At 45.1% G+C, this 27,355-nt stretch overlaps 1 protein-coding gene across 1 annotated transcript in view; it reads right to left on the reverse strand.

Moving 5' to 3' along the window:
* The window catches only part of LOC119966355 (tomoregulin-1-like), a 394,538-nt gene that overhangs the window by 90,457 nt on the left and 276,726 nt on the right, over positions 1–27,355 (reverse strand). Inside the window, exon 5 of the mRNA XM_038797880.1 lies at positions 4,703–4,799. Coding sequence (XP_038653808.1) covers positions 4,703–4,799 — 97 coding nt within the window. The remainder of the gene's footprint in view (positions 1–4,702; positions 4,800–27,355) is intronic.

Below are 27,355 nucleotides of genomic sequence, written 5' to 3' on the forward strand. Positions count from 1 at the left end.
GGACTGTGGAGGCGCTGGCCCTCTGACTGGCCATCAACTCTTGGAGGAAGGGCCTCTGCCCTTAAAGAAGAATGAGCCTGACAGCTGGTAGTTAATTGCCTGATGGTCACTGAACTCCAGCAGGAATTCCAATAATGGCTTTGAATGAATTGCCCCGGGCCTTCTGGCTGTGTGTCCATTAAATTTAGCCCTGTGTATTCACTCTAAATTGATTGATGGGTAACACAGAGTCTTTGAGAGATGGCTGTACTACCCTTGCAGAAACTTATTGCAGGTGTAATGAACTGTATCATCATATGCAGATTAAAATCATACATTTGATGTATTACAGAATCATGTTTTCACTCTATCATGAGTACATCAACGATGCACTTTTCCCATTTGATAAACGTTCCAAGAAGTTTTCATATTATTGATGAATGTGAAATGACAACATAGGATTAGATTGTACTTGTGAAACTATCTACTGAGAAAGGTGCAGTGATTTATAGTTTCACAAAGATGAATACACATGCTCTCATTCCGTATGATTTAAAAACGGCATGCTAAAGAAGAAAGCCAATCTGGGTCCAACAAACATTAGTTTGACAAGGTTCAATGCTGTCTGGTAGATGTGCTCCATGAGGATACCTGTGTTCTATATCATGAGAGCATTGCTTCATTACAAAATGAGTGTCTCCTGCCTCCTTTGGGATATAGCTCCAATATGATATATATATTGAACAGAGGTCTGATTTTGATCTCTGCTACTTTGGGACAGTAAGAAGTCTTACAACACCAGGTTAAAGTCCAACAGGTTTGTTTCGAATCACTAGCTTTCGAAGCACTGCTCCTTCCTCAGGTGAATGAAAAGGTGCGTTCCAGAAACATATATACAGACAAAGTGAAAGATGCAACACGATAGTTTGAATGTGAGTCTTTGCAGGTAATTAAGTCTACAGGTCCAGATGGAGCAACTGGAGTGAGGGATAATCACAGGTTAAAGAGGTGTGAATTGTCTCAAGCCAGGACAGTTAGACCATAAGACCAGTTGGTAGGATTTCGCAAACCCAGGCCAGATGGTGGGGGATGAATGTAATGCAACATGAATCCAAGGTCCCGGTTGAGGCCTTACTCATGTATGCTGAACTTGGCTATAAGTTTCTGCTCGGCGATTCTGCATCGTCACGCGTCCTGAAGGCTGCCTTGGAGAACGCTTACCCGAAGATCAGAGGCTGAATGCCCTTCATTGCTGAAGTGTTCCCGACTAGAAGGGAAAATTCCTGCCTGGCGATTGTCGCGCGATGTCCGTTCATCCGTTGTCGCAGCGTCTGCATGGTTTCGCCAATGTACTACACTTCGGGGCATCATTTCCTGCAGCGTATGAGGAAGACAACGTTGGCCGAGTCGCACGAGTATGTACCACATATCTGGTGGGTGGTGCTCTCGCGTGTAATGATGGTACCCATGTCGATGATCTGGCACATCTTACAGAGATTGCGATGGCAGGGTTGTGGGGTGTCATGGTCGCTGTTCACCTTCGACAACACGTTCTTCATCCAGACACACAGAACAGCCATGGGGACCAAATTCGCACCTCAATATGCCAACATCGTCACGCACAAGTTTGACAAGACCTTCAACCAACGTCATACACCAGATACATCGATGACATTTTTTTCCTTTGGACCCACGGTGAAGAATCACTGAAACGACTACACAATGACATCAATAAGGTCCATCCCACCATCAGACTCACCATGGACTACTCTCCAGAATTGGTTGCAGAACCAGGCCACGGATAAGCTCATGATGTTCCACTTCTCCAGCTTCCACCCTGAAGATATTAAAGAAGCCATCCCTGATGGACAAGTCCTCAGTATACACAGGATCTGCTAAGACAAGGAGGAGCGTAACAGAAATCTACAGACGCTGAAAGATGCCCTCGTAGGAACGGGATATGGCGCCCGACTCATCGATCGACAGTTCCAACGCGCCACAACAAAAATCCGCACTGACCTCCTCAGAAGACAAACACGGGACACAACCGACAGAGTACCCTTCGTCGTCCAGTCCTTCCCCGGAGCGGAGAAACTACGACATCTTCTTCGCAGCTTTCAACACGTCATCGATGAAGATGAACATCTTGCCAAGATCATCCCCACACACCCACTACTTGCCTTCAAACAACTGCACAACCTCAAACAAACCATTGTTTGCAGCAAACTACCCAGCCTTCAGAACAGCGACCACGACACCTCACAACCCTGCCATGGCAATCTCTGCAAGACGTGCCAGATCATCGACATGGGTACCACCATTACACGTGAGAACACCACCCACCAGGTACGTGGTACATACTCGTGTGACTCGGGCAACGTTATCTACCTCATATGCTGCAGGAAATGATGTCCCGAAGCGTGGTACATTGGCAGGACCACGCAGACGCTGCGACAATGGATGAATGGACTTTGCGCAACAATTGGCAGGCAGGAAGGTTCCCTTCCTGTCAGGGAACACTTCAGCAGTCAAGGGCATTCAGCCGCTGATCTTTGGGTAGCGTTCTCCAAGGCGGCCTTCAGGACGTGCGAAAGCGCAGAATCGCCGAGCAGAAACATATGGCCAAGTTCCGCACACATGAGTACAGCCTCAACCGGTACCTTGGATTCATGTCGCATTACATTTACCCCCCCACCATCTGGCCTGGGCTTGAGAAATCCGACCAACTGTCCTGGCTAGATACAATTCACACCTCTTTAACCTCTGATTATCCCTTTCTCCAGTTGCCCCTTCTGGACTTGTGGACTTAATTACCTACAAAGACTTGCATTCAAAGTATTGTATTGCATCTTTGACTTTATCTATATATATGTTTCTGCAACCCACCTCTTCATTCACCTTGAGGAAGGAGCAGTGCAAAGCTAATGATTCGAAACAAACCTGTTGGACTTTAACTTGATGTGGAGATGCCGGCGTTGGACTGGGGTGAGCACAGTAAGAAGACTTACAACACCAGGTTAAAGTCCAACAGGTTTGTTGGACTTTAACAAGCTTTCGGCGCACTGCTCCTTCACCTGAGGAAGGAGCTGTGCTCCGAAAGCTCGTGTTCGAAACAAACCTGTTGGACTTTAACCTGGTGTTGTAAGACTTCTTACTGGACTTTAACTTGGTGTTGCTCACCCCAGTCCAACGCTGGCATCTCCACATCATGACTGTGGGACAGATCCACAGAGTCACGCTCCCCAGATCTACAAACTACATACTAATTCCATCTTCAAACAGCATGAAAAAAACTGTTTTCATTTGAGTAACTTAGCACAATGGGAAAAAAATTAGGCTGGTCTGTATGAGGGAGAGCATCTAACAAAATAGACCACAGCCCAAGAAAAGCTTGCTGTTTTCAGCTATGTAAATGCAGCTGTGTTCAATCTATATTTTTCTATTCCCATTATCCTTTCCTATATTTTTATATTTACCCTTCCTTCATTCCTCTGACTTTTTTTCTTTTTTGCACATGACTTTAACTTTCTGTATTGCCATTTTGAGTCAAAAGATAAAAGCAAATTACTGCGGATGCTGGGATCTAAAACCAAAAGAGAAAATGCTGGAGAAAAAAGTCCAGATGACCCTTTGTCAAAGCTAAAAGACATAGAAAATGGGAGATATTTATACTGTGGGGCGAGGGAATGAAAGATGAGCCATAGCCACAGAAACCTGGGGAAAAGGGTGATAACAGTCACAGAAACCAAGGGGAAAAAATGCAAATGGCAGCCCCCAGAGAGAATAAAAGGTGTGAAAGGCCAAACAGCAGAGAAACTAAAATCAGAGGGTAAACAGTGACAGATGTAGGGGTGAAGGGGAGAAGGAAAGGGTAGAAAAGGTAAGGAGATGGGGAGATGTTCCGGTCTCAACATTGATTTCAACAACTTCAGATGATTAGCTCTACCCCACCTCAACCCCTTTGTTTTTATTCCATTTCATTTTAACTGTCTTTTTCCTTTTATTTATTTCTTGTCTTTCTTTACATATATATTTCCCCCTCTACCTTATCCCCCCTCTCGTTACCTTTTCTCCCCTTTGCTTCTCCCCTTCCCCCCTACAGCTGTCACAGCTTACCCTCTGATTTTAGTTTCTCTGCTGTTTGGCCTTTCACACCTTTTATCCTCTCTGGGTACTGCCATTAGCACTCTTTTCCCTTGGTTTCTGTGGCTATGACTCATCTTTCATTGCCTCACCCCACAGTATAAATATCTCCCATTTTCTATGTCTTTTAGCTTTGCAAAGGGTCATCTGGACTTGAAACGTTAGCTCTTTTCTCTCCTTACAGATGCTGCCAGACCTGCTGAGATTTTCCAGCTGTTTTTCTTTTGAATCAATAAAGCTTTACATAATCCAGTATAAATCCAGCGTTTGGCATATGATGTAAAACACTCATCCATCTATAGCCCTCCTGTGCAAAAGACTCATCAGTCAATGCAATCCCATTCACTGCTTTGTTGTAGATAGCAAGCATAGCAAACATCTACCTAAAACTATTTCCTAGAGAAAAAAAATCAGCTTGCAAATGAGGTCACAGATGAAATGTGTGAATTTCCTTGTCCAGTTTTTCAACTGATTCACAAATAATTGCTATTTGTTTTGATTGAAATGTAGAGTCATTATTGTTTTTTGTTCTACCCTACAGTTATGTTGCCTCTGTTGTACATTTTAAAAGATAAATTACCAGACGTCCTCTGCATCTTCATCACATTCAGCTCCATACTTGCATTTTCCACATTTTACATGCTTTTGCCGTCTTTCTGTTCCCGAGCCTTCGTATTCTGCACAGAAATAACATTGAGACAATTAGACGTTTGTGACAATATATTTGTAAAAGTCAAAATAGCAACAAATGGTACTTCTGCTGACTTTGCATAATTTTGTAAATGATTAAGGAAAATGACTGTTCATTGATCAAATACATCTGATAACATGATACACAGATTGGGTGAAATTCAATAATCCCAAAAATGGATGTGGGGATCGTGATGTGGGATTGACCGATGCCCATTCCTTCCAATATAGGTAGAATGAAAATTTGTACTGTCTGTCAGTTTAAATGATAGAAGCATGCAGCCTAATGCTAAATGTGTTGTCGAATGACAACAAGCCTTCTGGAGGCTTCATGTGAGGCCAGCAGCACTTAAAACCAGCCTCCAAACCAGCCTGCAGGAAGGTGATTCTGTCTGCAGCTGGTGCTGGAAATGGCTTGGAAAGAGTGTCTTGCAACTTGCAAGAAGAGAGTGTACACCAAGGTTATCAGATGCAGTGCTGAAGGTGGTGGGAAGGAGGAGGGGGAGATCCTCTATTCACATAGGGTCAGAGGGACCTGCAAACACAATTTTAGAAAACAGTGGGAGAAGATAGTCATCGCTGTCAATACAAGCAGAGCAGTCCCAAGGACCTGGATACCGCGCTGGAAGCTGTTTAATGACCTTACATGCAATTGTTCCTCAAATACCACATCCTTACAACTAGTCTGACAAACTTCTTTCACCACTCACCAATCAATAATTTCTATCAACGGTTACTCATCTTTCTCAAATGCTGAGAACTGCTGCAAGTCTGACACCCACATCTCACAGCTTGCACGCACAGGCAGCTATTCAACAATGACAAGCCCCATTCCCAGCTTGGTGGCATAGTGGTTATCAACACTGCCTCACAGCTCCAGGGACCCGGGTTCAAATCCGGCCTTGGGTGACTGTCTGTGTGGAGTTTGCATGTTCTCCCCGTGTCAGCGTGTGTTTCTTCCGGGTGCTCCAGATTCCTCCCACAGTCCAAAGATGTGCAGGTTAGGTGGATTGGCCATGATAAATTGCCCTTAGAATCCACGGATGTGAAGATTAAGCCATGAGGTTATGAGGATAGGGTGGAGTGGGTGAGCGGGGGAGTTGACCTGGATAGAGTCAACTTTCAGAGAGTCGGTGCAGACTCGGTGCGCCAAGTGGCTCCTTTTTTAATAAATAATCTTTATTGTCACAAGTAGGCTTACATTAACACTGCAATGAAGTTACTGTGAAAAGTCCCTTGACCCCACGTTCCTGCACCTGTTTGGGTACACAGAGGGAGAATTCAAAATATCCAATTTACCTGAAGGGTAATTGTATGATTGTACTGTAGGGATTGTATGATTCTACAGCATCACCCAAACACTATGGGCGGGATTCTCCAACCCTCCGCTGGGTCGGAGAATCGCCGAGGAGGGCGGCGTAAATCCCGCCCCCACCGGCTGATGTATTCTCCGGCGGCGGGGTTTTGGCGGATGTGGGAATCGCGCCACGTCAGTCGGCGGCTGCTGGCAGCAGCCCCCCCCCGGCGATTCTCCGGCCCGCGATGGGTCCAGTGGCCGCCGGTTTTCGGCGGGTTCCGCCGGTGTAAATCACAACAGGTCCTTACCGGCAGGACCTGGCTCCACGAGCAGCCGGCGGGTGTCCCCACGGTGGCCTGCCCCGCAATCGGGGCCACCGATCCGCGGACGGGCCTGTGACGTGGGGGCACTCTTTCTCTCCGTACCCACCACTGTCAACCTCTACCATGGCTGGTGCAGAGAACACCCCTGCACATGCGCTGGGATGATGCCAGCACACGCTGGCGCTCCCGCGCATGCACTAACCCGCGCCGGCCGGCGGAGGCCTTTAGGCGCCGGTTGGCGTGGCGCCAAGCCCTTCCACACCGGCTGCCGCAGCGACAAACACTCTGGCGCCGGCCTAACCCCTGAATCTTCCGCACCTTCAGGGTGGCCTGACGCTGGAGTGGTTCACGCCACTCCCCGGCGCCTGAGTGGCCAGCCCCGCCGGTTCGCGGAGAATCTCGCCCATTATACCATATACAATCTATATCAATGACGTGGATGAAGGGATGATCTGTATTGTAGCCAAATTTGCTAATGTTACAAAGATAGGTGGGAAAGCAAGCTGTGAGAAGGATCCTAAGAATCTACAGATTGATAAAGATAGGTTAAGTGAGTGGGCAAAAATTTGGCAGATGGAGTGTAATTTGGGAAAGTACAAAGTTGTCAGAGAAGCAGAATATTATTTAAATGGAGAGAATTGAGAATTCTGCTGTATAGAAGGGTATTCCTTGTACATGAATCACAAAACGTCAGCATGCAGGTACAGCAAGTAATTAAGAAGGCAAATGGAGTGATTGCCTTGTAGTACATATCACAAAATGGCTGCGGCAAGGATGGCCCCACATTGGGGTCTCCAGTACCCTGATTCTGCTGGTTGGTGGGCTGCCCAAATGGGAGGGAAGCAGAGCACGGCAGGCTGCTCTGGGACCGCTTTCCCCGGTGTCTCGAGTGATGGCAGTGCCATCCACACGGCTCACCTTGGCCATTACCAAACTGGCGGTGGTGGCGGACCCTCTATGGTGCTGAGGACTTGCTCAGTCAGCAGAGTGGCTGGCATGGAGCTGCCTCATCCGTTTGGGTTGTACGGAGAAGGAGGTGGTGGCAGTGGCTGGGCGATGGTGGTGAGCATGGCAGTGGGAGAATTGCAGGAGATCCCGGCAGCGGCAGTGAGCCTGACTTGGTCGGTAACGGTTACCAGGAGGAGGGAAGGGTCGGGGGGGAGAAGGGAAGGGTAGGGAAGGGAAGGGAAGGATAGATATTGGTGAGATCACACCTAGAGTTATGTCTACACTTTTTGTCATGTTACTTAAAATATTTGCATTGGGAGGGGTTCAGAGAAGGCTCATTTGGCTGATTCCTGAGGTGAAGGGTTTCCCTTATGATGAAAGTTTGAGCAGGTTGGTCCTGTACTCATTGGAGTTTCTAAGAATAAGAGGCATTCTTATTGAAACATGTAAGATTCTGATTGGGCCTGACAGAGTGGATGCTGAGAGGATGTTTCCCCTTGGTGGAGAATCTAGAACTAGGAGACACGGTTTCAAAATATATGGGGGTGCAATTTAACCGCCTCATTGCATCTGAATTGAGGCCGTTGACTTTTCACGAGATTGAAAGACCTCACCAGATTTGACAGAGCCTTGCGAGACTTCATGATCTGGATCTCGCCCTCAAATGGCGTGGTCCAGATCTGCATATTTATAATAATCTTTATTATTGTCACAAGTAGGCTTACATTAACACTGCAGTGAAGTTACTGTGAAAAGCCCCTAGTCGCCATATTACGGCTCCTGTTCGGAATATCCAATTCACCTAACAGCACGTCTTTCGGGACTTGTGGGAGCAAACCGGAGCACACGGAGGAAACCCACACAGACATGGGGAGAACGTGCAGACACCGAACAGAGAGTGACCCAAGCCGGGAATCGAACCTGGGACCGTGGCGCTGTGCAGCAACAGTGCTAACCACTGTGCTACCATGCTGCCCATAAAATGACCCATTAGGCTCATTTAGATACGCGTTTGCGGGATTCTCCCAAGGCGCAGGGCGCTGTTTAGTACTGGTTTCAACAAACATGGACCAGTCATAATGGTACCTGGGGGGGTGGGGGTCTCCCAGTCCATTAGAGGCCCCCAGATGGTTAGGGAGAGGGCAGTATGGCACCTTGGCACTCCCTCTGACACCGAGCACTTTGACACTGCCAGCCTGGCACCCTACCAGGGTGCACTGTTAGCACTGTCAGGGTGAGCCATTGGGCCCAGGGGACCTTACCAGGTGGAGGGGGGTGAGGGGATGTTCCCCGGGCCTCCACAGGGTTTGAAAGGAGGTGGGGGATGGAGAAGCTCACAACAGCCAGACAAAATGGCACCCTGAATTCCAAGGAACCTTATTTATCTAAGAGCAGCCTCAGCGGAGAGAAACTCCCTGAGGTAAAAATAAATGGTGAAGTACAGTTAATGTTTCATGGGATGTTTCACGCCGTTGCACCCCCAACGCTCCCAAAACTGGACATAGATTATTTTCCTGTTAAATTGCGCTGTGGTCTCCCATTTAAGACAGCAATGAGGTAGAATGGCTTCTCTCAAAGGATCATTAATCTTTGCAATTCTTCCCTCCAGACAGCAATGGAGGCTGGGCCATTGAATATATTCAAGGCTGAGTCAGAAAGATTTTTGATTGACAAGGAACTCAAGGGTTACGGGTTAACAGGAGGAAACTAGAATTAAGGCGATAACCAAATCAGTCGTGAACTTATTGAACAGCAGAGCAGGCTCGAGGGGCCAAATGGACTACTCTTGTCTCATTATTATGATCTTATCTATATGTGGTGAGACACAGGGTGCGAGTGGTCTGCTGCTCAAGCAGAGGCAAAGGGCAGCACCTGTGACACCTGACAGGAGGGTGACGTTTCTTATGGGTTCTGCTCCAAAGGGCTCAGATGAGAACTCTGACGGGGTGGCACACAGACAAAAGCTGACAGATGTGTACACAGAAATGGTTGGTGCTTGGCGGGCCTGCCAGAAAGTTTGTGGTCACTGTCACGGAGGACGGAAGCGCCAGCTTCAACCTTGCACACACTTTTGCACAGAGCTAGGAGCACATCTTTAAAATGTGGAAGCAATGGCCCATTCCATGAGAAAGCTTGTGTACGTAATGATGATGCGGCAACTGGTGGCTGGAAGTTCAGTTTCCATTGTTGCAAAAGCCCAATGTCTGACTGTTGCAATGGAAGCCCAGCCCGCTGTGGTGCACGCTTATGCTGCTCCCATCATGAAAATGTTGGTTTGGAATGTTTGCTTATTACTGTATTGGTCGGCAAAATAATCCGTTATTGATTGGGAACGAGGTTGGGTTCACTAGCATCACAGTCAGGTGAATCACTCACAGACATACTGCCTGAATTGGGCTGTGTTGGTTGCCTCCTCCTTCTCCTCCTCAGATGCCAGCTGTATACCTGGTGGTAAGACCTGTGGCCCCATGTTGGAGAGATAACATAGGATACAGCAGATCCGCAAGAACAGTGACACATACTGGAGTATACTGCACAGCTCCTCTGGAGAGGTCAAGACAGCACAAATATTACTTAAACACACCAAAGGTCTGCTCAATGACATTTTGTGCAGTATAATTGTTCCTTGTTCTAATCATATTTCCCATTTGTGTAGAGTTTGGCACCTCAGTCGTGAGCCTAGTGCTCAGCGGATAGCCCTCATTGGCTGGTAGTCACCTTCTGGTCTCTCATCGTTATGGCCACCCTGCTCTGAGGCTGCAGAAATGCCTCTAAAAGGTGGCAGGATTCAACAAGCATCTCCTTTGTGAAATGGGAGCATTACATACAGTGTTCCTGGTTTTGGTTGAGGTAGGCCAACTGTTCCCTGAACACCCTAGGTAGATATGAGCTCCTGCTAGGAATCCTCCCCCCATTCTCCTCATCTTTCTTCTTTGAGCAGTTTGTCCTGCTTGGTGTTGTCTTTGCTCATTCTCGCTGTCTTGCTGCAGGCCAAGGTAGAAATAAAATAGCACCCAAGGCTGGGAGCAAACGGTCTGAGCAGAAACCTAGAAGTGGCAACCAAGCACTTCACTGTATTTCCTGTCGGCTTCACCAACTTTCATTAACAATCCAAACCATCAAACACTTCTACTCACGTCGCAACAGCCAGGAGAAATCAATCGGCAACTTGAATTCTGCAGAGGGAAGGGAGTGAGACAAAAGTTGTGGTATACATTTGTACCAATGACATAGAGTGACCAGGTATCGAGGTCCTATCTGGTTAGATATTCAGGACCAAAGGAAGAAGGTAAAATGTAGAACCTTGAAGGTACTAATCTCTGGATTATACCCAGTTCTGCAAGATAGTAAGGGTAAAGATAGGCAGATAGGGAAGATCTAAGTCTAGTTTGAGGCATGATGCAGGAGGGAGGGTTTCAGATTCTTTGGACATTGAGATAAGTTCTGAGGCAGGAGACACCCTTTCAGGAGGAATAGGTTGCACCTCAGTAGGACTGGGACCAATGTCCCCACGGTAAGGTTTACTATAGTGGTCGGATAGGATTGGCAGGAGGATGGGCACCAGCATATAGAAGTAGGAAAGTGGAATAAGTGAGAGTGTTGGATAGTACTAGAGAAATGAGCAGTACCATATTAGATGGAGCAGATTAAGAAGAACCATGATGGACACAAAGATAGGTTTAAAATGTATGTATGTAAATGCACAAAGTGTGGTGAATAAGGTTGGTGAGCTACAAATACAAATAGATGTGTGGGAATATGAACAACAGAAACGTTGAAAATGTTAAGCTTAATATTCAAAAATGGGGAAGCATTTCTGATTAGGGTAGACATTGTAATGGTTGAAAGAAATTATGTCCTTGAGGGTGCAAGTACACAATCCACTTGGTTACAGTTGAGTAGGTGCTTAGATTAGATATGTCCCTTGGTTCAGTTGGCTTACCTACTGGTCTGCTAAAGAAGTTGGGAGTGGAATACTTACCATAATCTTCCAATCTTTCCTAGCTATGGTGCCAGAAGATTGGAAAGTAGCATTCATGGCATCTTATTCAAGAAAGAATTGTAAAGAAAGTCCAAGTAACTACAGGTGATCAATTCAGTATCAGTGGTGGGTAAGGTTTTAGAAACAATAATCAGTGAAAAAAATCAACCGACACTCAGAGTGCTTTGAGTTAATTTAGACAAGCCAGCAGGGATTTGAAAAGGAAGATGCTGCGTGACAACCCAGTTGAACTTTTGATTAAGTAACAGAGAAAATTGATAAAGGGAATGATGTGAATCTTATTGGTATGGATTTCAAGGAAGTGTTTGACTACAAAGAACAGTACAGCATAGTAACAAGGCCTTTAGCCCTCCAAGACTGTGCAAATCACGATGCCTGTCTAAACTAAAACCTTTTGCACTTCTGCGGTCCATATCCCTCTATTTCCATTCTGTTCATGTATTTGTCAAGATGCCTCTTAAACATCGCTATCGTACCTGCTGCCACCACCTCCACCGGCAGTGCGTTACAGGCGCCCACCACCCTTTGTGTAAAAACCTTCCCTCCACATCTTCGCTGAACGTTTCCCCGCGCACCTTAAACCTACGTCCTCTAGTAGTTAACTATTCCAACCTGGAAAAAAGCTTCTGACTATCCACCCTGTCCATGCACCTCACAATTTTGTAGACTTCTATCAGGTTGGCCCTCAACCTCCGTTGCTCCAGTGAGAACAAATCAAGTTTATCCAACCTCTCCTCATAGCGAATGCCCTCCATACCAGGAAAGATCCTACAAAATCTTTTCTGTACCCTCTCCAAAGCCTCCACATCTTTCTGGTAGTGTGACGACCAGAATTGAACACTATATTCCAAGTGTGGCCTAACTAAGGTTCTCTACAGCTGCAACATGACTTGCCAATTTTTATACTCCGTGCCCCCTGATGAAGATAAGCATGCCTTCTTGACTACCTTCTTCACCTGTGATGCCACGTTCAGTGACCTGTGGACCTGTACACCCAAATCCCTTTGCCTGTCAGTACTCTTTTAAAAAAAGAAATAAACCAGGTCCTTGGTGCCATGAGTCAGCAGTGCTAACCACTGCATCACCGTGCCACCCAGACCTACAATGTGTTTTTTTATAAATTTAGAGTACCCAATTAATTTTTTCCAATTAAGGAGCAATTTAGCGTGGCCAATCCATCTACCCTGCACATCTCTGCGTTGTGGGGGCGAAACCCACGCAAACACGGGGGGAATGTACAAATTCCACACGGACAGTGACCCAGAGCCGGGATCGAACCTGGGACCTCAGCGCCATGAGGCAGCAATGCTAACCACTGCACCACCGTGCTGCCCTCTCCTGTCAGTACTCTTAACAGTTCTGCCATGTACTTTATATTTCCCACCTGTGTTAGACTTTCTAAAATGCATTATCTCACATATGTTCGAAATAAACTCCATCTGCCATCTCCCAGACCGTCCCCTCAACCTCCATTGTTCCAGTGAAAACAATCGGAGCTTATCAAACCTCTCCTTATATCTAATACCCTCCAGAGCAGGCAACATCCTGGTAAATCTCTTCTGTACCCTCTCCAAAGACTCCGCACCCTCCTGGTCATGTGGCTACCAGAATTGTACCACTAAGTGCCACATAAAGGGTGGTTAACACAATTTGGGTCATGTTGTAGGAAGGTCAGTGCCAATTTGGATTTTAAAAATTGGTGCTAGAATAGAAAAGAACATGTCATGGTGTGTGGTTATTTTCAGACTGGAGGATGGTAAACAGTAATGTTCTCCAAGGGTCAGAGCTGCTTTTTCTTTTGATAAAATGGCTTGGATATTGGGATATGGGGTAACATTTCAAAATTTTCCCGTGATTTCAAACTTGGAAGACTGACAAATAATGAGAATAATGCAAATCGACTGCCACAGAACATAGATGGGCTAGCAGAATGGGCAGTCAAGGGGCTAATGGAATTTAATACAGAGGAGTGTAAAGTCATGCATTTTGGCCAAAGGGATTGGAACATACAACTTACAGTGCCGAAGGAGGCCATTCGGCCCATCGAGACTGCACCAACCCACTTAAACCCTCACTTCCACCCTGTCCCCGTAACCCAATAACCCCTCCTAACCTTTTTGGTCACTAATGGCAATTTATCATGACCAATCCACTTAACCTGCACATCTTTGGACTGTGGGAGGAAACCGGAGCACCCGGAGGAAACCCACGCAGACCTGGGGAGAACGTGCAGAGTTTACACGGACAGTGACCCTGTGGGGAATCGAACCTGGGACCCTGGCATTGTGAAGCCACAGTGCTATTCACTTGGCTACCGTGCTGCAGTTTGGGAGGAACAATATGGAAATAATGGCACAGTTCTATTTAAAGTAAAAGTGGGACAAAAAGAATAAATAATTAGATTTCTCTGTGTTAATTGACCTCTGGGGTTAAGCACACTGCAGTGCGCACCTGGATTTACAATATGTCTGTATGTCTGTATTCAGGTATATTCATAGGGTGGAATTTTCTCATCTATTTTGCAGAGTGAGGCAGCAGGTGGGAAAAACGGCATGGGAGCTGGCGGCCCCAATCATAGCTTCTTCTGATACATTGTGAAAAACATAGGAAGAAAAAATCTGGGAAGGGGCTGAGGGGGGGTGGGTTATATTCTAATGTTCTTGCCATCATTATTCCAAAGTGAACACAAGAAACACCAAACCCTGGTGTATTCTTCGCCCTACCTACTCTTAGGCCTGCAGCTGTATTCCTGTTTTCTGGCTTGGCCAGGGGCCAGCAATATGCCCAGGCCTGTGTGTTTGATTTGATTTGATTTATACATTGTCACATGCATTGAGATACAGTGAAGAGTATTGTTCTGCGTACAGTTCACAGAGATCGTTCCATGCATGAAAACAAAGAACACACAAAGTAAATACATAAGCATGAGACATTGGGTGTAGCATACGACATACAGAGCTGCAACTGTAGAGATGAAGTGGAGAAAGATTAGTTCAGTCCATAAGAGGGCCATTCAGGAGTCTGGTAACTGCGGTGAAGAAGCTGTTTTTGAATCTGTTAGTGCGTGTTCTCAGACTTTTTTATCTCCTGCCTAATGGAAGAAGTTGGAAGAGTGAGTAAGCCGGGTGGGAGGGGTCTTTGATTATGCTGCTCACTTTCCCAAGGCAGCGGGAGGTGTAGACAGAGTCAATGGATGAGAGGCAGGTTTGTGTGATGGGCTGTGTTCACGACTCTTTGTAGTTTCTTGCTGTCTTGGGCCGAGAAGTTGCCATACCAGGCTGTGATGCAGCCAGATAGGATGCTTTCTATGGGACATATAAAAATTGGTACAAGTCCATGTGGACGTGCCAAATTTCCTTAGTTTCCTGAGGAAGTGAAGGTGCTGTTGTGCTTTCTTGGTCGTAGCAACGACGTGAGTGGACCAGGATAGATTGTTTGTGGTGTTTACACCTAGGAATACGTGGCTAAGGGATTGGTGTGGGAAAGAGGGATTCCACTTCATGGGACATTGGCATCAGTTTTGGAACCGGGGGGATCTGTACCGTTGGGACGGTCTCCACCTGAACCGATCTGGAACCAGTGTTCTAGCGAAGAGGATAAATAGGGTGGTCAGTAGGACTTTAAACTTCTGAGTTGGGGGGAAGGGAAAGTGAAAGCGACAGGGAGCATGGAGTTAAATGGCAAGATACGCAGGAGGATAACATGTAGGCAGGTGGATTTAAGCTTGAGGCAGACTAGGAATTCAACAAAAAGGAAGGATAACTTTGGACATCTTAGGACTTCCAATATCTGTAATGATAAGAAAGTTAGCATTAAGGCACTTTACCTGAATGCTCGTAGCATTTGTAACAAAGTAGACGAACTAATGGCACAGATCATCGTGAATGATTATGATGTGGTAGGCATCACAGAGACATGGCTGCAGGGGGTTCAGGACTGGCAGTTAAACATCCAAGGATATACAACCTATCGAAAAGACAGGGAGGTGGGCCGAGGGGGTGGGGTTGCCTTGTTAGTTAAGAACAAAATTAAATCTATGGCACTAAACGACATAGGGTCGGATGATGTGGAGTCTGTGTGGGTAGAATTGAGGAACCACAAAGGCAAAAAAACCATAATGGGAGTTATGTACAGACCTCCTAACAGTGGTCAGGACCAGGGGCGCAACGTGTACCGGGAAATAGAAAAGGCATGTCAGAAAGGCAAGGTCACGGTGATCATGGGGGACTTCAATATGCAGGTGGATTGGGTAAATAATGTAGCCAGTGGATCCAAAGAAAAGGAATTCATGGAATGCTTACAAGATGGCTTTTTGGAACAGCTTGTCATGGAGCCCACAAGGGAGCAGGCTATTCTGGACCTAGTGCTATGTAATGAACCAGACTTTATAACAGATCTTAAAGTAAGGGAACACTTAGGAAGCAGCGATCATAATATGGTTGAGTTCAGTCTGCAGTTTGAAAGAGAGAAGGCAAAATCGGATGTAATGGTGTTACAGTTAAATAAAGGTAATTACGAGGGCATGAGAGAGGAACTGGCGAAAATCGACTGGAAGCAGACCCTAGTGGGGAAGACAGTAGAGCAAAAATGGCAGGAGTTTGTATGCATAATTGAGGACACTGTACAGAGGTTCATCCCCAAGAAAAGAAAGATTATCCGGGGAGGGATTAGACAGCCATGGCTGACAAAGGAGGTCAGGAAATGTATCAAAGAAAAAGAGAGATCCTATAAAGTGGCCAAAAGCACTGGGAAATCAGAAGATTGGGAAGGCTACAAAAACAAACAGAGGTTAACAAAGAGACAAATAAGGAAGGAGAGGATCAAATATGAAGGCAGGCTAGCCAGTAATATAAGAAATGATAGTAAAAGTTTCTTTCAATACATAAGAAACAAACGACAGGCCAAAGTAGACATTGGGCCAATTCAAACTGATTCCGGAAGGCTAGTGATGGGAGACGAGGAAATGGCTGGAGAACTTAATAAGTACTTTGCGTCTGTCTTCGCAGTGGAAGACATGAGTAATATCCCAAAAATTATAGAGGGTCAGGGGGCTGAGTTGAGTATGGTTGCCATTACAAAAGAGATGGTGCTAAAAAAGCTAAAAGGTCTTAAAATTGACAAATCTCCTGGCCCCGATGGGCTACACCCTAGAGTTCTGAGAGAGGTGGCTGAAGAAATAGCGGAAGCGTTGGTTGAGATCTTTCAAAAATCACTGGAGTCAGGGAAAGTCCCGGACGATTGGAAGATCGCTGTTGTAACCCCCTTGTTCAAGAAAGGATCAAGACAAAAGATGGAAAATTATAGGCCAATTAGCCTAACCTCGGTTGTTGGTAAAATTCTAGAATCGATCGTTAAGGATGAGATTTCTAAATTCTTGGAAGAGCAGGGTCGGATTAGAACAAGTCAACATGGATTTAGTAAGGGGAGGTCGTGCCTGACGAACCTGTTAGAATTCTTTGAGGAGGTGACAAGTAGGTTAGAACAGGGAAACCCAGTGGATGTGGTCTATCTGGATTTCCAAAAGGCCTTTGATAAGGTGCCACACAGGAGACTGCTGAGTAAGGTGAGGGCCCATGGTGTTCGAGATGAGCTACTGGCATGGGTTGAGGATTGGCTGTCTGACAGAAGGCAGAGAGTTGGGATAAAAGGTTCTTTTTCGGAATGGCAGCCAGTGACCAGCGGTGTCCCACAGGGTTCAGTGTTGGGGCCGCAGCTGTTCACCATATATATTAATGATCTGGATGAAGGGACTGGGGGCATTCTAGCAAAGTTTGCCGATGATACGAAGTTAGGTGGTCAGGCAGGTAGTGCTGAGGAAGTGGGGAGGCTGCAGAAGGATCTAGACAGTTTGGGAGAGTGGTGCAGGAAATGGCTGATGCAATTCAACGTGAGAAAATGTGAGGTCTTGCACTTTGGAAAAAATAATCCAAGCATAGACTACTTTCTAAACGGTGAGAAAATTCATAATGCCAAAGTACAAAGGGATCTGGGAGTGCTAGTCGAGGATTCCCTAAAGGTAAACATGCAGGTTGAATCTGTGATTAAGAAAGCGAATGCAATGTTGTCATTTATCTCAAGAGGGTTGGAATATAAAAGCAGCGATGTGCTACTGAGCCTTTATAAGGCTCTGGTTAGGCCCCATTTGGAGTACTGTGTCCAGTTTTGGGCCCCACATCTCAGGAAGGACATACTGGCACTGGAGCGTGTCCAGCGGAGATTCACACGGATGATCCCTGGAATGGCGGGTCTAACATATGATGAACGGCTGAAGATCCTGGGATTGTATTCATTGGAGTTTAGAAGGTTAAGGGGAGATCTAATAGAAACTTACAAGATAATACATGGCTTAGAAAGGGTGGACGCAAAGAAACTGTTTCCGTTAGGCGAGGAGACGAGGACCCGTGGGCACAGCCTTAGAATTAGAGGGGGTAAATTCAGAACAGAAATGCGGAGACATTTCTTCAGCCAGAGAGTGGTGGGCCTGTGGAATTCATTGCCGCGGAGTGCAGTGGAGGCCGGGACGCTAAATGGCTTCAAGGCAGAGATAGATAAATTCTTGATGTCGCGAGAAATTAAGGGCTACGGGGAGAATGCTGGTAGGTGGAGTTGAAATGCCCATCAGCCATGATTGAATGACGGAGTGGACTCGATGGGCCGAATGGCCTTACTTCCACTCCTATGTCTTATGGTCTTATGGAATATGAAGGTGTCAACCATCTCCACCTTGGTGTGTGTGTATGTGGTTAGAAGTGGGTAGAAGTATATGTAGCTGATAATAAAGATAAGCAACATCAAAGATCTACCCAAATGAAAAGAAGAATGAAGGAAATCTCTAATGCTGTAGAAGCTGCACACATCTTTCCTCACTTTCCAAACATGAAGAGTGAAAATGTAATTAGACTGACATTCAGGCCTGTCAGGTTTACCTGCTCCCAATTTTATATCCATCAAGTACAGATCACCAGACCAAAGAAAATTAACTATTTCCCACTGAGAGCATAATAGGGTCAGTGAGGCGGAACGTTGGATGATTAGATAACCGAACCTACACCTTATCACCAAGATATCATGATGATTGATGAAATGCAGCAGGATGTGTGTAACCAATCTGGCATATCTGTGCAGTTCGATACAAACCATATATGACTAATCAGATTCAACATATTGACAAAGTATTAAGTGGGTGCGAACATAACCAAGCAGAAGAGCTAAGAAACAGATGTAATTCAATGCAATTGAGATAAAATGCAACTGATAAAATGCAAGAGCATAAAAGGTGATGAAATATGATAACCAATATAACAAAAGCACGCCAATAAACCATGTTAATTGCAGACTGTTTAAAAGTGAGGGGTGAAGGTTGAGATTGTAAACGGGAATAAAAGGAAGTGAAAAACAGTGTACATCTCAGAATACGTGAAGAGAAATCAGAATAGCTTCAACAGTTTTTTTATTACTGTAAAGCACTTAAAATATCAGAAAATATTTCAAACCACCTGGCTGGAAAATATTTAAATCAGTCTGGAAACACTGAAAATTTTGGAAACCCTTTAGCTGGGATTCTGTGTTCTGGAGTCTAAGAGATCCCGCAAGGACAGATTCAGGACTGGTCCCAGCTGGTGCTTGAAGCACCACGGACGTGCCATTCCACGGCACTTGGAAACATTTTCTTTGGACATCGAATTCGCCGGGATCCATGCTCCATTCCAAGGAAGATCCCCAACCTGAGCCCCTCCAGCCCTGCACAAGCCCATACCCCTGATCCCTACCTCGGGAAGGACCCCCCTCAGCACCCTGATGCCAATTATTGGAAGAGTACCTACCATCTTGTCACCCCTCGCAAGCCGTCAGATCAACGCTCCTCAATAATTGCACCAATTCGCAGCAATAGGATTCTCGTTGGAGAGCATCCCACCTGGCTTGTAAATGGTGCATCCTGCTGACCAATGACTGGAAAATAGCTTTAATGAGCTATGTGCATTGGTCCCTTCGGGAAACCCACTATGATTGGCGGAGCTGGTTTGCTACCCGGTGAGAGGTTGGCCATGAGACACAGCCACTTCATACTCCTAGAATGCCTTGATCCACTGCAATTCTCCTACCGCCACAACCAGTCTACAGCAGACATCATCTCCCTGGCCCTACATTCATCCCTAGAGCATTTCGACAACAAGGACTCCTATTCATTGACTACAGCTCCGCCTTCAACACAATATCCCAGCCAAGCACATATCCGAACTTCAAAACCTAGGACTTGGCTCCTCCCTCTGCAACTGGATACTTGACTTCCTGACCATAGGCCACAATCAGTAATGATAACCAACTACTCCTCTTCCATGACAGTCCTCAAAACCGGGGTCCTGCAAGGCTGCGTACTTAGCCCCCTACTATACTCCTTATACACACACGACTGTGTGGCAAAATCCGGCTCCAACTCCATCCACAGATTTGCTGATAATATGACTGCAGTGGGTTGGATCACAAACAACGATGAGTCAGAATACAGGAGGAAGATAGAGAACCTAGTGGCATGGGTGCAACGATAACAATCTTTCCCTCAATGTCAGCAAAACTAAGGAGCGAGTCATCGACTTCAGGAAGTGAAGTGTCGTACACACCCCTACCTGCATCAATGATGCCGAGGTGGAGATGGTTGACAGCTACAAATTCCTAGGTGTACACATCACCAACAATCTGTCCTGGTCCACTCATGTCGACGCTACGACCAATAAAGCATAACAGCACCTTTCCTTCCTCAGGAAACGAAGGTAATTTGGCACGTCCACATTGACTCTTACCAACCTTTACAGACGCACCAAAAAAAGCATCCTATCTGGCTGCATCACAGCCTGGTATGGCAACTGCTCGGCGCATGACGCAAGAAACTACGGAGAGTCCTGAACACAGCCAAGTTCAACACGTGAACCCGCCTCTCATCCACTGATTCTGTCTACACCTCCCGCTGCCTTGGGAAAGCAGGCAGCATAATCAAAGACCTCTCCCACCCGAGTTTCTCTCTTCAAAACTCTTCCATCTGGCAGAATATGCAAAAGTCTGTGAACACGCACTAACATACTCAAAACTAGCTTCTTCTCCGCTGTTAACCAGATTCCTGAATAGCTCTCTTATGGACTGAACTAATCTCTCTACATATCCTTTCTACTACTGTAGCACTATACTCCGTTTGCTTCACCAAATGTGTATATCTATGTATTTACATTGATGTCAAGTGTACTTTTATACGTATTTCATGTATGGAACAATCTGCCTGGATTGTATGCACAACAATACTTTTCACTGTACCTCAGTACACGTGACAATTAATCTAAATCCAAATCCAATCTCAATTTTGCCCCGCCACGGGATTCTTCCCCCATTTGCGATTCCTGATCGTAGTGACGGGGAACAGAGAATCCTACCTGGCTTTTGGAACTATTTATATTTATTTGATCATTGGCAAAATCAATATATACGTGTTTTTGTTGGGCTCCACATTCTTAATCCTTTGGATATAGACGTAACAGAGTACTGGAGCTCTGCCAATGCAGTATTGCTGTTCAAGTACATAGCAAATAGGGCACATGGGATAAAATTCAGAAGAGGGAAGGTAAATGGGCATATCTTTTATGACTATAACACAGTGGGATAAATCTTGATTCTATGTAGCAGTGTAAAGTGGGTGATAATGATTAGAATAAAATTGGAAGAACTGCAAAGTGGGATTCCGACTCACTATCAGTCATTTTAAATGATGCACAATGTCATAATCTACCTTAATGAGTAGTGCATGTTTGCAGTAGACTTCCCAGGGAGGTGATTGAGAATGATAACATCTGTAATTTCGAAAATATGTTCGACAGACTTTTGGTAAGAGAATCAAATGAGGGGAACAAAAACAGAAAATGCTGGAAAAACAGCTCCTACAGCATCCTCATTTCTGATTCTAAACATTGGCCGCGATTCTCCGCTCCCCACGCCGGGGGGTAGAATCGCGGGAGGGCTGGGCGCATCACGCCATGCTGCCCTGGCACCCCCCGTGATTCTCCCACCCCCCCCAAAATGGTGTGTCGCGTTTTGCGACACGCCGCTCGGAGAATCGGCACTCGCCGTTTTTCCCGGCGACCAGCGATTCTCTGGCCCGAATGGGCCGAGCGGCCTGACGACCCTGACCGGTTCACGCCGTCGGCAACCACACCTGGTCACTGCCAGCGTGAACATCGTGTGACAGGTAAGTATGGGGCCTGTGGGGAGGCGGAGAGAGGATCGAGCACCACAGGCGTGCTCGTCAGATGTCTGGCCCGCGATCGGTGCCCACCGATCATTGGGCCGGCGCCTCTAAGAGACGCACTCTTTCCTCTCCGCCACCCGGCAAGATCAAGCCACCATGTCTTGCGGGGCAGCGGAGGGGAGGACGGCAACCGCGCATGCGCGGGTTGGAGCCGGCCAACCTGTGCATGCGCGGCTGACGTCACTTAGGCGCCGCCGGCCGCGTCATTCTCGGCGCACCGCTTTGACACAAGTGTCAAGGCCTGGCGCCCGAGATTCGCGCAAAGCTGCTCCTAGCTGGGGGGGAGGGGGGGGGAGAGAATAGGGGGCGAGGAGCGGCCTCCAACGCCGGAGTGAAACACTCCGGGTTTCACTCCGGGGTCAGCACTTAGTCTCCCTTTGGGAGAATCGCGCCCATTAACTCTATTTTCTCTCTCTGCAGATGCTGCCAGGACTGCTGGGTTTTTCCAGCATTTTTTTGTTTTTGTTTCAGATTCCAGTATCCACAATATTTTGTTTTTAATCAATTGAGGGATATCGATAAAGAACTATACTTTTGTTTTTGAAATATAAGCCAGCCAGATGGATTAAATAGCATCTTCAGGAATATGTTCTTCTGCTCCTGGACGAATAATATGAATTTTTACAGCCTGGTCATGTGAACAGTGGTAGTGAGAGTTTGGCTCGAGTTAGGATCAGAGCTTAATGGGAAATGGAATGAGAGTTTGGTCAAGTTAAAAATCAGAGCTTGATGGGAAATGGAATGTCAAGTTATACAGCAATGTGAAAGTGCCTTGTTAAATGAATTGTTCTTGTGAGAAGGCATTATCACGACCTTGACCGTCTGTGAGAATCTGTGGTGGGAACGAAACACAGCCGGGGGAAGATTCACTCCTCAGGACGTTTTGATAAGAATTGCTATGCTATGAAACTAACTGTATTACTAATCATGGGAAGAAAATAATTACTTAAAGGAGGGGCGTAATGAGCTAATTGTATCACTAATGATTGAAAGCTTGATGGGTTTTGTAAGAATATATAGTCAACTGTAACTAAGAGAAGTTGGCTTTTTCACTTGCTGTAACTCAGTTAACTTGTGCTGCAGCCCCGCGGTAAATAAATGGCTCTTTTAAGTTATCTGGTGTTCGACTGCTGATTACCTCTGGACTGCAAAAATTTAGTATTATCATTTGGTGGAGAATGCGGGCATCTCTAGCGCGTCGACAGAAGCAGACGGTGTAAGCAGCAGATCGCCTCCGGAATCATAGGGGAAATAGGGCCCCCAATTGTGAGTATTTTTTCACTTTGGTTTTTCCCCTTCGCTGTCCCGGTCGCGAGCCTGTCCTACTGTCTGCTGCTGGAGACGTCCCTACGAGATTCAGGTCAGTCCGGCGAACCTCAAAAACTTAAAAAAAAGCTTTGGTTTGAGTCCCTGAGGTTAGATTCCTCTAAGAGCTACGGGTTTGAGTCCCTGAGGATCAATTCCTCTAAAAGCTACGGGTTTGAGTCCCTGAGGATCAAGTCCTCTAAAAGCTACGGGTTTGAGTCCCTCAGGATCAATTCCTCTAAAAGCTACGGGTTTGAATCCCTGAGGATCAATTCCTCTAAAAGCTACGGGTTTGAGTCCCTGAGGATCAATTCCTCTAAAAGCTACGGGTTGGAGTCCCTGAGGCTAAAATTCCTCAAAAGAACCGGGTTGGAGTCCCTGAGGATCAATTCCTCAAAAGAACCGGGTTGGAGGTAAAAGCTACGGGTTTGAGTCCCTGAGGATCAATTCCTCTAAAAGCTACGGGTTTGAATCCCTGAGGATCAATTCCTCTAAAAGCTACGGGTTTGAGGTAAAAGCTACGGGTTTGAGTCCCTGAGGATCAATTCCTCTAAAAGCTACGGGTTTGAATCCCTGAGGATCAATTCCTCTAAAAGCTACGGGTTTGAGTCCCTGAGGATCAATTCCTCTAATAGCTACAAGTTGGAGTCCCTGAGGCTAAAATTCCTCAAAAGAACCGGGTTGGAGTCCCTGAGGATCAATTCCTCAAAAGAACCGGGTTGGAGTCCCTAAGAAATAGTTAAAGGAGGTAAAGAGATATCGATGCCAACATGGTCCTTGTTATTACCTGAAACCTTCGCGATAAAAGGTTCCCGTTAACTTTGTAAGGCGGGTGACATAGAATCTTTACGGTGTCACCTTCGAGCTGTTAATTGGCTTGTACGGAGCGCGATTACTCCGTGATTTAAACTATAATCTCCTGCAGATGCGGATAACTCTGCTTAACAACACATAAACAGGGCAAAAAGCGTGCGGGCCCTGACATAAAACACCACACACATAATTTCCTTAATCAATTGGAAAACGGGGCAGGATAACCCTGTAATAAATTCAAAATTGGATTAGTGATCTAGGATCGCTATTAAAATTGTAATCAGAAGGACCATCTGGCATCAGATAAGGGGTATAATGGGTAAAACGTTAGACACCACTTTTGAAAGTGGCAGTGCACTGCAAACGCTTTGTGAACAGTATCCGGAACACTCTAAGCAGCTGTGATTATTATGGGGGGGAATTGCATAAAAATTTAGGAGAAGAAAAATGGCCACTGGGGGGGAAACTAATGCATTAAAATTGGGTATAACATTGACAGAGAAAGGAATAGTTAAAACAGCCAAGGTCTTAAAAAAAAGGAATGCGCATATGGGAAAAGAACCAAGTCATTAGGCTATCCGCCTTGAATCTGTATATTAATCCATGTAAGTTTAAGCTTAAGTGGGATAAGGTGCTGTCAGGGACTGCAGAGTTCCCAGATCTTATCTCCCAGAATTCTGACATAATAAACTGCTTTGTTACTGATACTCAGGCCTTCGTGTGAATATTTTCACCCGTAACATTTAGTGTAAGTCTGGAAGGATGTTGCTGAGCTGGACACCGCTCGAGCCAGTGGACAAGGCGAGTAGTCAAACCTTTGACCGCCAAAAATTAGAGTCACTCGGCAAGGCGGACAGACGGTGAGGTAACATCCAACGAATCTGGTATCAAGGCCAAATGAGTAAAAGAGTCAGTTTAAAATTTCTTTTTTTTTGGTTTTTAAAGAGCAAAATACTCTGGTAAAAAAAAACAATGATCAAAGATGGGTGTGATTTCTGTGGAATAGAGAAAAATGGTGAGATGCACAGAAGTAAAGATAAGACAAATAAAGTTAGAAGCACAAATGACATAAATTAAACCTTCACACCATTTGGAAGACAGGCTAGTTTAGAGGAATTGAGCTCTGACTCCTTTAAGCATAGCAATAAAGCGGGTAAAGATAGCGGCAGTACAGATTGTGCAAACTGGCAAAAGACATCACAAAACTGCCAACAATTATGGCTAACGGCTGTCCTGGAATGTCTCAAGGAGAGAAAAAAAATCAAATTAAGTGAAGTCCAAAAGATCAGAAAGGGGCTAAAACACTCAATTAGTTTTTGTTCAGGAATATCTGAGGATGACTAATCCCCCTCCCAAAACGGTTAGAAACTTAACAATGGATACATGTCGAGAATAACTTAAGATCGTTCAAGCCGTCCCGATAAATTCGACAGTAATTCAATTAATTTGAAATAAAAGAAAAATAAACATCCAGTAATGTCTCTTTCCAAAAACCGGTTAAATAACGAATATTGAAAATTGAAAGAAAGGATGGATAATGTCTGAGGTCACGTAGCGGATGAAGATGGCATCATGCCACGTTCTCCACCACTTTCGATTCTGTACAAAAAATTAACCATTTCAGCAAGCAGGTCATCTGCACAAAGAATAGCTAATGCCTCTAAAATTAATCAGTGGAAATTGACTTAAATGAAATAACACAGATAAAGTTTTCGAAGGAGAATGAAAAATTTTGTTCAGTATTTTAATTGACCTATTGTGAAATTTCTGTCTCTTTACTCTGATATTTGCGACCTGTGAGAATGTGTATGCTTGGTCTGTGAATGTTGATATCTCTCTGCTACGATTTATCTTCTGAGAAAGTAACCATGGGTTTATAATCTGGAATTCTAGAATAGGCTCCAGAATGATTTTTACTTAACTGTAGAAGCCAGGTATTTCTACCATTGACGATTTTGCCACCATTTTAGAGAAAGAGAGAGAGGGTTAGAGAGAGAGAGAGCCAGAGACAGAGAGAGGGACTGACAGAGACAGCGAAAGTTGAGAGAGCGAAAGAGAGCGAGTTAGGGAGAGACAGAGACGGAGAGGTAGTTAGATAAAGAGCGACAAGAGTTCCAGAGACAGACAGAGTTACGTAGAGAGATAGACAGAGAGAGAGAGAGAGAGAGGTAGTTTTAGGCATCTATAGAGAGGGAGTTTTAGGCATCTAAACTTTGTTCTGAACTAGTCGCTGTCTCTGTATTCATGTTTCATTTTCAGACTTTGACTTCAGACTTTGACTTTTAAAAGTTTTGTTACGAGCTGTGATTATTTGAAAGCTTCAAATTGTCTACGCATTGCCTTTAAAGATTATAGTTTGAGTACAGTTAACAATTTTTTCTTTTCAAAGGCGTTCATTGGCATTTCTAGGGTAATTTTGATACACAAGGAATTTTAATCAGGGTGCAAAATCACGTATGTAAGAATAAGAAAATATTAGTTTTATGGTGTTCAGTGGAGGTTAGGATAGTTGAAATACACATGACAAGTTGCAAAGCATATGACATATGATCAAGCCGGTGTTTCATTAGTTCAGGGTTAAAACTTCCCTGACACAAATAATCATCAGTAGGGTAAAACTAACCTGTCTCACAACGCAGATGTTTTAATTATGAGATTGCAGAATTAAGTATAAAGAACAGATGGGTAAATAAAATATGTCCATGATTATGTTCGTCTGGGAAAGAACCATGATACAGCGCAAAATTGGTTCAGTCAGAGATTCAATAACATATTGTGTTTGATATTTTAAAATAATTGTTCAAAATTAGCTTGGAAATTAAAACTTCAGAAAAGTAACTCTGATTAAAGCAACTCCATAGAGAGAACAGAACATTTTGTTCTAGGAGACTTGATAACGGGAATTTGGCAGCAATCCAGCTTTTACTCCCAGTCCACTTGAGTGAAAAATATTTTTAAAACGTTTAGAGATGCGAGTGGCATCATTCCAATTTATCCACCCACTATACGCCCCTTTTTGTCTCTGCAAGAAAATTAACCCTTTCAACAAGCTTTTGTGTATAATCCAGAAGATGGCTTGACGCTCCCATGCTGGGTTTGCCTGTAAGCTCTGGCCATTTTAATTCTGATAAAGTAATGAAAAGTCCACACAGCTGAAGATGCATTTTAATTGGAACTTACAAACTTTTGAATTTTCAGATTTTTTTCAGATTAATTAAGCCACTCTGTCCCATGCAGAATGGATCTTTGGTGTTAGAACATAGGACATATAGTGCAGATAATTACAAGTAACTATAGGTGCCACGATATTTGCAGAAGCTTCAGGAATTTGAGACAGTTGAGTTATTATAAAATGGATATGAAAGGTTTAGCATATATATATAAGGACAACTAACCCCTGCATAACACAAGTGTTCGGCCCATACAGGAAAAGTTTAATACGGACAACATTTAACACCTGGTGACGACCAGGACACTTTTCCTTTAAATTTTTAGGTTAAACATTCAAGGAAGGCTGGCATGACAGCAGCACATGTGGAGACTTGTGATGACTCTTGAGATCTCAG

This window comes from Scyliorhinus canicula, chromosome 5 (assembly GCF_902713615.1).
Source record: "Scyliorhinus canicula chromosome 5, sScyCan1.1, whole genome shotgun sequence".
NCBI classification, from domain to species: domain Eukaryota; kingdom Metazoa; phylum Chordata; class Chondrichthyes; order Carcharhiniformes; family Scyliorhinidae; genus Scyliorhinus; species Scyliorhinus canicula.